A 15349-nucleotide genomic window follows, 5' to 3' on the forward strand; every position below is an offset into this window, starting at 1 on the left:
TGGACTTTGATTGCTGAGCTTATTTTTAAACTACACTGGATAACAGCCTTGGGCAAAAACACATTTCTGGCTTTTACAATGATTTGCAGCTTTAATGATTTGCAAACAACAAGTGTAGCTGCCCAGCGTTGGCCGTAGTCATACATACAAGGTGAAATGATTGTGGCTGGCCACAAACTTTTTGACCTGCATATCAGATAATTCAACAAGCATAAGCAATAAATTTTTTATACAAATATCAGGCATCACTGGTTCCATGCAGCTGGGAAAGGCAAAGCAGATGACCTGATCCATATGCCCCACGAAATTCTTCCATCTTTTTCAACTCATGTTTGCCTTAGTCTTGTGCAGAATTTTTAAGGTGGTGTCAACCCCAGCTTAGGATCCTACAGTCTGCTCCTGTATTTGCTTCCAGAAACTGAGCTCTGACTATCTTATAGCCCTGTCTTCTGCTCACTGGAATTTGTTTTTAAGATGCAACAGTATTTGGACATTTGTTCCTGTTTGCACATTAAAGGCAAAAAAAAACCCCTAAGATGACCCAGATAAGTTGCCCCCTGCCCTTCTCCCCATATTCTGCAATTACCAGTGTCTGAAAATTAAATACAGGACCTGTCAATATTAATTCAAAATACTTTGTCTAAAGTCAAAATAATTGATACCTGAGTCAAGTAAGACCTTTCCTTTTTATGATTGACCAGTCAGCCTCCTCTACAGCTCTACTTCCATTTAATCTAAAAGCCCCAAACAAACATAGTGGCTCCCCTAGGAATATCTTCTACTAGGGACAAGCTCCTACCAGGGAGTGCATTTTTCAGATAGTGGATTGTGACTCCTGCACAGCTCTTGAATGTTGACCTCAGAGTTAGGAAAAGCATCCTTTCACTGCACAGCGCTTCCACTGCAGCAAAAGTTTACTCTTGCAAGGGATCTTCAATCACCTTTAGTTGCAGGCAGTGGCTTGGCTTTTCCTCAGTGTTGGAGTGATCACCTGTATTTATTACTCTACTTAAATGCAGTACCCATTTCCCTGGAAGACCTATGATGCCGCTGACTCAAACTTAGGGCCTGATTTTAACAGCACAATCAAGTCAAAATATTTTAATATATTTGACTAACAAATACAGCACTGGTGGCATCTTAGAAACTTACATGAACAAAATGAATGCAGGAGTTTTTTTATGATTGCTTCCCAGCTGAATTAATTGCATATCTTCCTATAATGGGGTTGTACTTTATTGAAAATATGTACTGGGAAAAGAGTGCAAGCTATTGACCTTGTTGATCATGGGTAGAAAGTTACACTATTCCTAGGCTACAGTTTGCATAAAGAGCTGGAGTAAATGAAAGCTATTTGCTGAAAACTATGCATGAGTGAATGAATTTGAACCATCCTTGGAAAAAACAATTCTCTAGTTGAACTTGTTAGTCTCTATACTGATTTTCTGTGTCCACTGGTTATATATTTCAATCAATAAACTGACCCAAGGAAAAATACTTGACATCCCAAAATGGCCAGTAAGAAAACAGCTTTGCATTTGGAGGGAGCTCTCATTTATCTCCTTCCCTGTTGCCTGGGGTTTTTGGAGAATTTTGTTTTTATTTTGCTTGTTTTAAATGTGGACAACTGACCTTTACCTTTGTGATGAACGATGCTGCTAAAACTTTTTCAAGGTTTCCTTTCAGGTTTAATGGAAACAAGGAGTTCAAGAGTGCTGTTGTGTCTTCCATTGTGATAACGAAGTTGTGATACTTCATTATTTTCTGAATGTCTTTGACAACAGTATGACAATATTGTCGGCATATGTCAGAGTAGATTTATTCAAATTAATTACCTCCCTAATAGTCCTCTCTTAAAAAGAAACAACAAAAAAAAAACCCAAACAAACAAAAATCCCCTGTATTCCCTTTGAGATTTTAATTGTTTTTCTTACATAAATCCTGTTAATTAAGAAAAGGGCACTGGGAAGTGTTAACCAGAATGGCATGTGGTACCTGTCAAATTAATGGTTTCCTTACTCACTTTCAGATACGATGCTAACTTAGAGGCGGCTAAACGTGTTGGAATGAAAAAATCCATTACCACTAACACATGCCTGGGTCTTTCACAATTTTTTATCTTTGGATCCTATGCCCTTGCATTTTGGTATGGGACCAAGCTCACTGCTGAGGATCCACATTATGACATCGGCCGTGTGTTAATTGTAAGTACAGCAATGCAGCTTTGGAAAATGCTCTGTATCTTCAGGGAAAGTTTTGCAAGTGGTGTCTCTGTTTTCTGACATGTGCTTGCTAAATTAGTTGTTAGAGACTCACTCAGTATAAAACAACTGAATGGTATTCATCTTGCTTTTAATCAAACAAGTTGGATTGTCTTGGACTCTATTTGTAAGGTGGGATGAATAACCTAGAGCTGGTGCTTAAATCTTTCTAGTGCCCACGTAGGCACTGGTGGCACTGTAATAATTAATTGCAATGCTCCTCTCTGTCTCCCACAGGTGTTCTTCTCTGTGATTGTCGGAGCTTTCTGCCTGGGACAGGCAGCTCCTAACCTGGAGACTGTGGCCAATGCACGTGGGGCTGCCTATGAAGTATATAAGATTATCAATAAGGTAAAGACCTAACTACATAGACTAGAAGCCTTTTAACCAACTTAGCTTCCACTCCTTCTCCTTTTTATTATTTTTCCCTTGAGAAATGTAACAAAAGCGCTCTAAGGCCCCAAATCAACTCTATAGATGTTTATTACAGACACCCATATTTTCATTGATCTAAAAAAACCAGCCTCTTTGTTAGAGTGAAAGCTGGAAAACCCTATATGTGTGTCTGAGATATATAGTTGAGGTTTCTCTCTAATATTAGACTTTCAGCACCAGAGGGAAAGTAGTATGGCACTATACTAATTTTTAAAAATGCATGTATGCACAAATTCAGCTGAGATGGGGTTTATTGAGGAGGGGGAATTGGTGAAGAGGGGATTAATATCACTATTGAAAGTTATAACAATAATAATCTGTAATGCTGATGTTGCTATTAAAAAGGTTTTCCATATCATTATCTTGATTTTGCTGTGCTATGCAGCAATTGCATATCTGTGTATATAAAATATTTTAAAGTAGGAATCAAAAGTTCATGGAGAAATGGCTACATCATTCTTTTTCATGTGAGTATAAAACCCTCATATACAGATTACTGAGGCCCATGTTTTGGTTGCAAGAGAATGCATCTAAGTTCTGCAATTATAGATTTTCTGCTATGGATTTTGTTGCTTTTGAAAATGCACTATATTTGTCAAGTAAAATTTACAATTTGATGTTCCCCCATATTCAGCATTCTGCAGGTAAAATGCAGCAGTTCTGCTACGATGTAAAATGCAGAGTAAACAAGCATCTGAGAAAGTAAAGACCAATGCATGTAGCAGAAATAACAGCTAAAGAGAAATAACCACCAATTTATTTTACAAACCTCTTTCCAGAAACGGCTCATAGATAGCAGTTCTAAGGAAGGTTACAAGCCAGACAAACTCGTAGGAGAAATTGAATTCAGAAACATCCACTTCAGTTACCCTTCCAGACCTGATATTAAAGTAAGTGATCCGTTTAGACTATTGAACTTATTCAACTTGTGTCCATGTTGTTTGTCTAATTTTGTTCTTGAATGTGAAATGCATTCCTGTTTTGGGGAATGGGGCATAATTTTCCTGCCAATGATGCACAAAGACAAAGCTCTAGATCTACTGTCACTGTGCAACTCATTCTCTTCTGGAGGACAAATCTAATATGTGTTGCCCCTAGTCTGAATTTCTATGAAAAAGAGTTTTGATAAATCAAATAAGATTTTTCAAAATCTTTCATTAAGTCTTCCAGACTTTAAGCAGTTAAACCAGAAAATTACTTTTTTCCAGTTTCTTGGCTCTTTGGAGTTACGACATCCTGTGTGGAAAATTATCAGAGATGGACTTTCAATACATTGATAGTGTATTTTTGTGAACATATCATCCTAAATGTACATTTGGAAGTCAAACGTTGTTTTGGAAATACGCTAAAATTGCTGTTCAAGAAACTGTTGTGCCTGCTCTTTGCTAGTTCAGTTTCCATTAGTGACCTGTGTACGTCATGTCATGGTGATTACTTTTGTGGTGGCACAGTTGGTTTGACCTCTCTGCTTACAGTATTTTCTTACAATCTTTTAAACACCTTGATGAAAGTGAAAGAGAAAGACCAGCAGCAAATTACTTTCTTCCTTGGTGAAGAACAAGGTGGAAATAGAGATGTCAAATGTCAACAATGAAAAACTTGACATGCTGATTTAGCGGTGAGCATGGGAATGTTTGTACCTCTCTGGCTGTTTTTTAAGGTGGCTGTTCCCAACTCAGTCATCTGAGGTCTGTCCCATTGTGCATAAATCTGTTTCCAGGACACTGGGATATTTGGAGGTCAGATTCAGAGCTGGGCTTTCTCCTTAACTGAATTTTTTACAATGCATCTTCTCTCCCTTTTGGCTCAGAAATCAGAAGGCACATAACAATTTTCATCCTTCTTCCTAAAAATCCTATTCAGGCTGCTGAGCTATGTTGTGGGTCAACACACCAAATGGGAGGGAAATGAGAAATATTTCTCATCCTTCCCAAATCAGTCAGCAGCTCTCCCTACTAAGAGCATCAATGTTATTTAGTAGAACAAAAGGAATCAGCAAAGCTGTGTAGAAGTTACCCACAATCTCTCAAGCAGTCGATGCAACACATTATACCCTTCCCTGTCGAGGTAAAACCAAATCAAAGGACTCTAAGGAGTACAGTTTCTATTGGTTTGATCTTGGCAATACATTGCCTGATGAGAGTTAGAACTAGCCTAGTGTGTGGTAGTAATTAGTTGCATGTGGAAATATTGTGGTATCTAGAATAAAGTTCATTCTTGCTAATACAGGCACCAGGATATCAGCTTCCTGGGGATGTAAAACTGGGTGGATGTAATAATGCGAGAGGAGAGGAATATTGCAACTATTTTAATCTCTCATTGCAAAAACATGTGTAGGCAAACTTATAAATCAGCCTGGTATAAACAAGAAGAGTTCCCATAGCAGCCAAATATTTTGGCAACTACACAGCATTACTTGTAATGACATGGACATCTTTTGAGGTAAAATGTTCTCTAAATGTGAAAATAGCAAAAAATTATATCATTAACTGCAGCTACTCTTCAGATTGCTGAGACTGTTAAAAATAAGGAATGGGACTTATTAAGGGCTTCCCAGCAATTACTTCATCAAAACAGCCATTTATATTTTAAAAATAGAAGAAAGCAGGCTTGGTTTTCAGTGATACCTTTTAGCACCTGAAAATAATTTTCTGTGAGATTCATAATTATTATGCCCTGGAAAATGGAGGACAGCAGGATAATTTAAAACCCCAAGCCTGCTACTAGATCACACAAATTGGAGAAAATTAGCTATGAAGTTCAGAGTAGTGTGGCTGTGTCTAGATTAGTTTGAGTGTGCTGGGGAATTTTCCCAGGCAATGGAATGCAATGGTCTATGCAAGGGAACTCTTAAAATGTTTCTTGGCATGAACTTGGCCCGTTCCAGTTATCAATCTTCTCAACAATTTCCCAGGCTTGTTTTGGTAGCCAGAAGGATCTAGGGGCCATTCCCAAAAGGCAGGTTGCATGCAGCCATCCTGTTTCAAAGGCTAATACATTTCACAAGCATAGGTGAAGACTTTTTCCTATCAGTGCTCCAGAATATTCCCAGGTACATTATATTATTGTTGTCAATAATACAATTATACAAATATATTATTAATGTCGCCATACCTTTAAACTATGGCCCTCACTACTGCCTTGATAGCAACAGCTACACTTACCTTGACAGACTGTTCGCTGATCAAACTTGTTAAACTAATTTTTTTTTTATTATTTATTTATTTGCAGATCCTCAAAGGTCTAAACTTGAAAGTTCAAACTGGGAAGACCATTGCTTTAGTTGGTGCCAGTGGCTGTGGAAAAAGCACTACTGTTCAGTTGCTGCAGAGATTCTATGATCCTGACCAGGGAGAAGTGAGTGTCTGCAAAGGAATTGTAAAAACTCAGAGCAATTAGGACATGCATGAATTTCCCATATTGACTGAATCTTGTTTTCTATTTTGGCTGAATTTCACCATATATCTGTATAGTTCATATTTCCACAATTTAAATTTCAAATGAACTATCTTCTCTTGTTGGCTTGACTTCATTATTCTGCTCCTTCTTACAGTACTACATCAAAAACAGCAAATTACACAAGGCTTTCAAGATCTGAATTTAAAATAATTATCAACTGTTCATTTTTAAAATTCCCTAAACATTTTTAGGCAAAGCATAATCCAACAGAGTCCTGCTGTATTTTGCTTTGTTTTCATTGAATGTAAACTAAAACCTGCAGAGAGTTTTCCTATTTTAAATGGTTGAATTCTTGGCTTGTTTTTCTCTATCTGCTAACCCACAGAAGTTTCCATCATTACACATTGTATGTGTTTTACCACTAAACACTAAATCCAGTTGGTAAATGGTAAATATGACCCACATTAAATTTCCAAAGGAAAAAAATGAGGTAAATGAAACAAAGCATTAAGAAAATTTGATATTTGAAGGATGCTACTTAATAGTTACTACTGCTAGTTGAAAGTAGGTAAACATTTCAAATATGAAAAATTGAACTATCAGTATTTAAGGTATCAAGGCAGCTGTTTTCAACACAGTTCTTTCTTAAACTTAGTTTTCCTGTGGCTGTTAATTCCTGCCCCCATGCCTCATTTTGCTGTGTCAATGCCAATGTTCATAGGACCACACTGCAAATTACCTAGGTTAAAAATAACTTTCCCTTTCCTTTTAGTCAATTTGAACTCTTTGATCTAGTGTTATGCACAGCCACAGAGATGATTGTGCAGCCGCAACTGTGAGGACAACAAACTGCCATAGGGGCACAAGAATCACATAAAAAGTGTGCAAGGAAGCTGTGAAATTCTTAAGCCAACTCAGACATGACGGTTCTTGGGGGATAACAAACAGGAGGGAAAAAAAGCCCCTGATGTCTTCTCTGTTTATGCCACTCATCATAATTTTCCATCTTGTGCAACAAATGGAAAAACTGCAATTGTAGCTTCTCCCCCAACATAGCTCTCTATTAAAGACAATTTTTTTTTCTTGACCTTGTGGCTGATACTTCATTCAAGTAAGAGTAATTAATTGCTTTATTATTAATAGAGTGCATTTCCTTGACTTCTTTGACACTCTTTTCGTCTCAGATTACCTTAGATGGTCGGGATATTCGGACCCTCAATACAAAGTGGCTGCGAGAAAATATTGGCATTGTGAGCCAAGAGCCTGTTTTGTTTGCAACCACAATAGCTGAGAACATTCGCTATGGGAGAGAAGACATTTCTGATGCTGAAATTGAGCAAGCAGCCAAGGAAGCCAATGCTTTTGACTTTATATCTAGATTGCCTGATGTAAGTTGATGAATTTACTTTGAGTGTAAGAACAAAAGATCCATTTAGGCTGGTGTCCTGAGAGGCAGAGCTTGGGAATCAAAGTTATACTACAACTTCTCAAAATATACTTATTGCCTAAAGCAGCTTTCAGTTCAGAGAGTGTTTCAACTAGATATTGTGCCTTTGGTTGCTCTCAAAGGACTTGTACTGGAGTCTGGGAAAAAATGTCAATGCCTTAACTCAGGAGAAAGGAAGCTTCCCAGCTGTATTGCCATCCCTACCCATCCCATGAGGCATAAAAGAGTTGGTTTTTAAAAAGAAGAACCAGAAATCCAGAGCCCTTTGTCAGGAGCTGTCTGTACATTCACAGGAAATAGCAGGGAGCGGGAAGAGGTAAATAAGTATGCCCTTTAGCAGCTACAAAGCTCTTCCTCTGAGATTCACAGCTTTGAGCCCTCTCTTAGCAGTAGGTGCCTTACTCCTTTCAGGATGGAGCTGAGAAGCAAGGTCAAGCATTCTAAACACATCCTCATAAATGGATAATACGTCCTTGTCTTTGCTCCTGAAGTTAAAAAATGTGGGAGAAGTGCCCACCTGGGATTTGATTTCAAATCCTTTTACTACTTTAGAGAGCTTGGCCCTATCTCTCAAGTTTGAGCCATTTCAAACACATCAATCTGTTCCAAGGTTCCTTGTTCTCAGGAAGAGTGATTTGTTCATATTTGCTCTTAAATAGCTATGTAATAAAAAACTACAGTGGACTTTGAGACTTGTGACTTTGCAGTAAGTGATATGGTCAGTAGGAACTAAACCATAGCTCCAAGGGGGAGGCACACTATTGGTGTGTCCCTATAATTCCAACCCTTTTGGATAGGTAGGCAATACTCAGAAAATATAGAGATCCTTTTTACAGGCTTGCCTTGAGAAACCCCAGGGTTTGGAGCACTGAGTGAGCAATAAAGATCTTTAAAGAACCATAAGTTCAAAGTTAGGCAGGCACAATATGTGGGGGTAGGAGGGTTTGGCTAAGGGCCAGTTGGATGGACGCCCTTCTTTGTTTGCTCTGCCTGTGCTCGAGTCAGCTGGAAGAAGCTACACCTTCTAGAAGATGAGTACTTAGGGTTGCACTGAGAAGTGAGGATTTGAGATGTCTCACAACTTCTGTTCTGTTGTCTCCTTTATCAGAAATTTAACACCATGGTGGGTGAAAGAGGGGCTCAGCTGAGTGGCGGACAGAAGCAACGAATAGCCATTGCCCGTGCCCTAGCAAGAAATCCCAAGATTCTTCTTCTGGATGAAGCTACATCTGCATTAGACACTCAGAGTGAATCCATAGTGCAAGCAGCTCTTGATAAGGTAGGACTCACTGGAGCTAGCAGCTGCCATGAAAAAGTGCAACAAACACTTAAGGAAACTTAATGTAAAGTTTTCGGTGCAGGTTTCCATCCAAATCAAGAACATTGGAAAATAAAATTTGGATGGATGCTCAATTTCAGTGTTTTAACAAGGATTTTGAACCATCAAAAATTTATCTGAAAATTGGTTTTGATTTTTAGGGGTTTTGGTTTTGCATTATGAATAATTACGGAACTGTAACTTAGGTCTCCCGCACTCCCTTTTTCAAATCATAATTGTTCATTTGCTGGTAAAACATTGTTGACATCTTATCAAGGCATGTATGAGGACAGAATGGCCTTTTTCAGATGGATTACTAGAAAAGTATATGTTATTGATATCCCTACTATTTGTTCTTTATTGAATAGTTGCTTCAAAATTTTAAGAAATTTAGCCATTTTCATTCTTTTTCTGCTTTCAGCAGCCCCATGGCTCTAGGGTGGGTGCTGCTGCAGAGCAGAGCTGTCAGATCTTGTACCCATGTCTCTGATCAGCACACAATGCTTTCCTCACAGCCCACCTTCATCAGCAGTTTCCATCAACATACAGTGGAACCCATAGGCTTTGATTGAAAAAGAACTTCATGGCTTGGCTTCAATGTTTTTTCTTTTGTCGAATATTTATTTTAATATTTTTTTTAATTAGGTGAAAAATCCTGCCTTTCATTTCAGTAGTTTTGCAGAGAAAGACAAATTACCATTACGGCTCAAGGGAAACACAGAATTTGTCATCTTCACTTGCTAGTGAGTTTAAATCTGAGGTAGAGTGCAGCTCTTTGTTATAGTCACATAATTCGAGTGATTAGTATTGAGGTAACACGTAGATGCAAAAATAATATTCATATAATCTTTCTTCTGCATGTTTTGGTTTTTGTTATTTTTTCTTAATTTTTTAATCAAGTACTTTTCTTTTCCAGAAGTTTATTATTTCATTGAGTGCATAACAGAGGGAGGTCATTTAATTAAGTGAACTCTTTCTCATCCTTCTTCATGTTCTCAGAATACACCAAAATGAGCCCTGAATCATAACTTAGTGGTGTTTTCACAGCATTTTGATGTCCATCAGTGTAGTCCCCTAATGAGATTTCCAAATTTTGTTTCAACTTCCCTGAGTGGAAAAAGTGGTGCTACTATTGTTCATTATTTTTACAGCTGAGGAGCAGATATGCTAAGCGCATGAACACTCACTGTTTCAAGGCATTCATGTGAAACTTCTTGTAGCCAGCTGGTTTTAGATAACTTTGCAGCCTATAAAGCATTTTGCTAGTTCTGATCACAGCTCCCAGCTGCAGTGGTGAGGCTTTGTGTGTTAGGCCAGAGGCATAAAAACCACACTGTGGCAAACTTCCTGGGAGTGACTTGCATCAGGTCCATGAGAATGGCAGGTGTAGGGGGAAGAATTCAAACCTCCATGGTAGTAGTCCTCTACTGCAGATGGCCTCATTATCTTCATGCCCCTGTTCCTGTGCCCATATGATGTACAACTTCTGTAGCAAGAAACTTCCAGCAGGTTCCAGGTTCACAGAACATACTTGTTGCATGAGGTTCCTTTGGATCTCTCCTCCTGCCAAGCTGCCGTCTGCTCCAGGCATTAGGGTGGAGGGAAGCCAGCCTCTCCAGCGGTCACAAGGTGTCCTGTGCTCGTTTGCTGCATGGGGGCTGTGTGTGCCTCTGCTCTGTGTGAGGGTGCTGGAGAGAGGTTGAACATGTCACCTGCCAACTGAGAATTCAGTGGTTCCTCCTGCCAAATCCCAGTAGGATTATTGTCAAATAAATTTGTTTCAGAAGGGAGTGGCTCAAACCCATTTTTGATGCGAGTTGGCTCCTCTATGCTTTCCTGCTAAGTCTGGTCAGCAATTATGCTGATGTTGTACTTCCAAAAGTTTGCAGGGACAAAGAAAATATCTGCTCTTTATATCTTTGTTATCCAAGCTTTATTTTCAGAAAGATCTAACTGTTCCTACGGCATTTCCCCATCATGCTTACATGGACATGGAAACACTTTGTGAGCAACTTAAGCTCAAACAGTTCAAATATTATAAAAGCCAAATAATAAATAAACTTTAATTATGGTCTTTAATACTTGTTGCCTGTCTAAAAGAATAATGTGGCTTTCTCTGTCTAAATTAGTCAAATGAAACGGTCCTTGAACTGCTAAGCAAGGACACAAAGCCAGGAAAAAATAACAATCTTTGCTTTTAAAAGAAAGAAAAGTAGTTTTAAAGTTTCAATTTACTATATATTACAGGTGACTAAAATAACTTTATTTCTGTGCTATTTTCTTGAACAACTTAACTGTAACAGGGTTTTGTGTGTTTGTGTAGGCTCGGGCTGGACGTACCACCATTGTGATTGCTCACAGACTGTCTACCATCAGGACTGCTGACACTATTGCTGGATTTGAGAAAGGTGTTGTGGTTGAACAGGGGACACACAGTGAACTGATGCTGCAGAAAGGAGTCTACTATTCCCTTGTAATGCAGCAGGTAAAGGCAAATTTACTTTCTTTCTCCATTTCGCAAAGTTGTCAAATGGTTGGTGGAGTTATTTTCTCTCCAGTTCCTGCATGCTATCCAGCTGGCAGCTGCTCAGTTATTCTAGTCTGGGCACCGACACAGGCTTGGAATTCTTGGGGGTTTTACCCAAAAGTGTTTCATATATATGTCATCCAATATGACAAAAACATAAGTGAGTTTAAGGCACAGACTGCATCGTTATGCATAATCATAGAGGTGTTAGATTCCAGGTGGATTCCATAGATGGCTTTAAAGGAAAAGAGGGGGACAAAATCAGAATCAAATAGTCTACTGCCCTGCAATTGCAGACTGAAATATATGTGGCCTATAGACAAATACACAGTTACATAGTTGAAACAGCAATATTCAGGAGGAAAAAAAAAGTCTTTCTTTCTAGTCAAAATGCCTTGTAAATGTATATCCTGAATTCTCACTAGGGTTGTACCAGCGATGTTCAAGATGATGGCACATCAGAAGATAGTGAAGGCTCAGGAGCTGAGAAGTATGAGGAAAACATAAATCCTGTGGAAGAGTTGACTTTTCAAAATAATATTGAAACCTCTGTGATACCAGAGAAAGGCAGCATACGAAGAAGATCCAGCAAATATAAGAGCAAGAAGAGTTCATCTAAAAATCCCTTTGGAAAAAAGAAGAAACAAAAGGAGGTGGAGGTTGGTATCAGAACTTCAGTGTAGAATTTTAAGATGTAAGCATAAACAAAAACCACGCAACTTGGATTACTTTTAGACAGCTGTCTTTTATGCAACCTTTACTCAGGTGCTATTGCAGTCAGTACTCACCAGACTGAGGATCATTTGTCTTAACAAAGATCTTCATTTTAATGCTACTGAGTTAATGTGGAACTTGAAAAAAATTGCTATTGATTTGTACATTTCTTTGTACAATTTAAGAGAATTATTTCAGTGGTACAGATTTTTTTTTAAATTCTTTATTTTAATTCTATCTAATTGAAGCTAGTTATGAGATTTCATTAGCAAGGTTCTTTACTCCCTGGTACTTACTGTTGCAAATATTGCTGGATGCAATATTATTGTTGCAAATAATCCATGGAGTGTGTGTACCCAAATTGAAGGCACTTTAGAGTATCATACTACATTTATGTCAAGCAAAAAACCAAAAAAGAATCAAATCCTTGACATTTTGAAGAGCATTTCCATTAAAAGAGATGTTACTCTTTCTGGTTTAGTATATTCTTCAGTTTTGCAGGGTTTTTACAGATAAAACAACTTGATTGACATAATCAAAAAAAGTCATGTAGGAAGTTTGGGGTTAAAAAAATTATTTTATTTCAAATTTGAGTAAAACTTGCTCGTAGCATCAAAAAGAGCAGATTTCTAGTGCATTCTGGAACAGACTTGAGATGAGCAGCTCAACAGAAACTTGATTTAGTTTTCTATTTTGTAGTATTTTTTTCTTTAAACATATTGGAAGAGTGATTTAATATATTAAAGTCGCTTGCATTTTTTGTTTATTTTTTGGGATTTTTTGCCTGCTTTCAAGACCTTTGAAGTGAAGAACTAAAATATAAATTCCGAAGTAAAACCATTAAGTCTTCTAAGTCTGTGGAAATTAGGATCTCATCTGTAATAAATATTTAAAATAATTATGAAATCCTTAGTATGATTTTATCTGTAGATTTTCCTCCTCTCTAAAATTCATCTTCCAGCTAATGAATATTTCAAATAGCAAGAACTAGCTGGACCCATTCCCATTCTCATATAAAATGTTGTATAACTTCAAAATATACTTTTTGGCTGTATATTAATACTGCTTAAGACCTTAGAGGAAGTAGTGGGTGTTCATGCTCAAGAAAACAATATTCATCACATTCAGAAAAAATGAAGTCGAACATCTAGCAGTTGTAATTATTTCAGAAAAAAATCAGCCCACTTTTATAGTTGAGATTTAGCCACCTTCATTCAGCATCTAAAAAGCAGGATAAAATAACCAGGGAGCAAGAGTAAATTGCTTATAATCCTGACTAATATTTTGCCTCATTTCTGATGCTTTACATCTTATTTACTTTTCCAGAAATATCCCTTTGGAGGCATAAGCATTTAAATAAAGTGATAAAGCAAGACAGAACATTTTTTGTGCCTTGAAAGCACAAACAGGCTAACTGACTCTAACAAATGCCTCTTTCCTGGCTTTGGTAATGATTTATTGGATATAGTTTGCCAAAGGGAAAAATGACCTCTCTACCCAATTGTTCTACTGCTAGCCCACTGGCATTTAGCTGGACTGGAGGGGTCTCTTCTGTCCTCTGAACTGTGAGCTGTTCAGTTCTTTATAATGATTGAAATATTAGGTGCCATTCATGGTGACCAGTCCATCTGAGTTTCAGTGAACTGTCCTGGCCCCTCTCCCCTCATGACTTAGCCTTTTGTTAAGTTTTTTGCCAACGCATTTTTACAGTGCAGTTCATGTTCTAGGACATGAAACAGCAAAGCAGCAAATCTCCAGCATGTTTGCTTGATCTGAGTGCACAGAGAATGCTTTCCGCATTTTACCAAGACAGTTCACTGCTCGAGGCCTAATGGACACCCACTGTCTGGAGAATTTTATGTTCCCTGACTTTCCAAGGAAAGCTTACAATGTTTTTCCTGTAGGAAGAAAATCTCCCTGCTGTGTCTTACTTAAAAATCTTGGCTCTGAACAAACCTGAGTGGTTCTATGTACTGCTGGGAGTGATTGCTGCTGCTGTCATAGGTGCAGTCCATCCTGCATTTGCTGTTATATTTGCAAAAATCATTGGGGTAAGTTTTTCAGTTGGTGGGTTTTTATTTTTTGTTTCTTTCTTTGGGGGTTTTGGGGTGGGGTGTGGTTTTTGGTTTTTTGTTTGGGTGGAATTTTTTTACAACTGGAAGTTGCAGTCCTGAGCTTTCTTCATGCTCAACCACTCACTTCTTTCCATGTAAGTCTTTGAGTGGAATTAACTCATATAAATACATCCATTGAAGAATGTTGAAGGGACTCTAGGAGCAGAGGATGGTGGAACTGCGTCTGACTAGCTGAGGAAAGGAGGAACGTTGATGGATCTGGGAGAACAAATTAGTGCAATGTAGGTTAAATGGAAAGTTAGGCTATCTTTTGGGTCCTCAACAGAAAGTTGACTGCAGACTGGTTTTAGAATCCAGGATACTTGCTAAAAGAGATTAAAGTAGGCAGACAAGCTTCTTGAGGTGAAGGCTGGCTTATGTAATGGATGTTTGTCCCTGTACTCATTTTTGTGGGTTTTTTTTCTTTTCATAGGCTTTTCAAGAGACAGATCCAGAAAAAAGAAGTAAAAACACAGTATTGCTTTCTTTACTATTTCTTTTACTTGGAGTGATTATCTTAGCAGCATACATAATCCAAGTAAGTGTCACTACACTGAACTCTTAAAAGCTCTTACTTCTCCAGCAGGCTGCAGGTATAATTCCTATCAACACAATCTGAGAAGTAAAAAACCAATCAGAGTTTACAAAAATATGCACAAGTGCCAGGGTCTTCCTGGCACTTGTGCATATTTAAATACATAGATTTAATGTTTACCTAAAGATATGGGTCTATATTTGCTCTTGGTTTAAATAATCCACTGAAGGAAATGTTAATTCAACGTGATTGAAATCAAAGTTGAGGGTCTGGCCTTAAAAGTCAAAGTTAATACTGATATTTCTCACTGACTAGTCTATAGGCTCTTGCCAAAGTAAGTATGAAACAGAGTCACTCTTTCCATTGCAAACAGTGCTTTTCATACCATCATGTAAATTCCATCATTTCCTGCGCTCTTAAAGGTTGCAGAAAGCACTGCATGCTCTCGGATCATAAAAATCCATCAGAATGACTGCTGTGAGTGAATGTTTCTGGTCGCAGTCAGGGTAGGCAGCCCAATCACTAGACAGGTTGATTTATATTGGAGTGTTGCTGTCTGTGTGTGCAAGATTGACCAGAAAAGTTTAATCTCCCTTTGC

The 15349-nt window shown here is 38.0% G+C and overlaps 1 protein-coding gene across 4 annotated transcripts in view; it reads left to right on the forward strand.

Annotated features, from left to right (window-relative positions):
- Positions 1-15349, forward strand: part of ABCB5 (ATP binding cassette subfamily B member 5) — a 46769-nt gene that overhangs the window by 20393 nt on the left and 11027 nt on the right. For all 4 annotated transcript variants that reach the window (XM_063152860.1, XM_063152850.1, XM_063152845.1 and 1 more), the window contains 10 exons: positions 2030-2204; positions 2499-2612; positions 3476-3586; positions 5928-6053; positions 7280-7483; positions 8651-8821; positions 11184-11345; positions 11813-12046; positions 14006-14152; positions 14649-14753. In XM_063152860.1, the coding sequence (XP_063008930.1) occupies positions 2030-2204; positions 2499-2612; positions 3476-3586; positions 5928-6053; positions 7280-7483; positions 8651-8821; positions 11184-11345; positions 11813-12046; positions 14006-14152; positions 14649-14753 (1549 nt within the window). The remainder of the gene's footprint in view (positions 1-2029; positions 2205-2498; positions 2613-3475; positions 3587-5927; positions 6054-7279; positions 7484-8650; positions 8822-11183; positions 11346-11812; positions 12047-14005; positions 14153-14648; positions 14754-15349) is intronic.

The sequence above is a fragment of the Melospiza melodia genome, chromosome 1 (genome assembly GCF_035770615.1).
Source record: "Melospiza melodia melodia isolate bMelMel2 chromosome 1, bMelMel2.pri, whole genome shotgun sequence".
NCBI lineage: Eukaryota > Metazoa > Chordata > Aves > Passeriformes > Passerellidae > Melospiza > Melospiza melodia.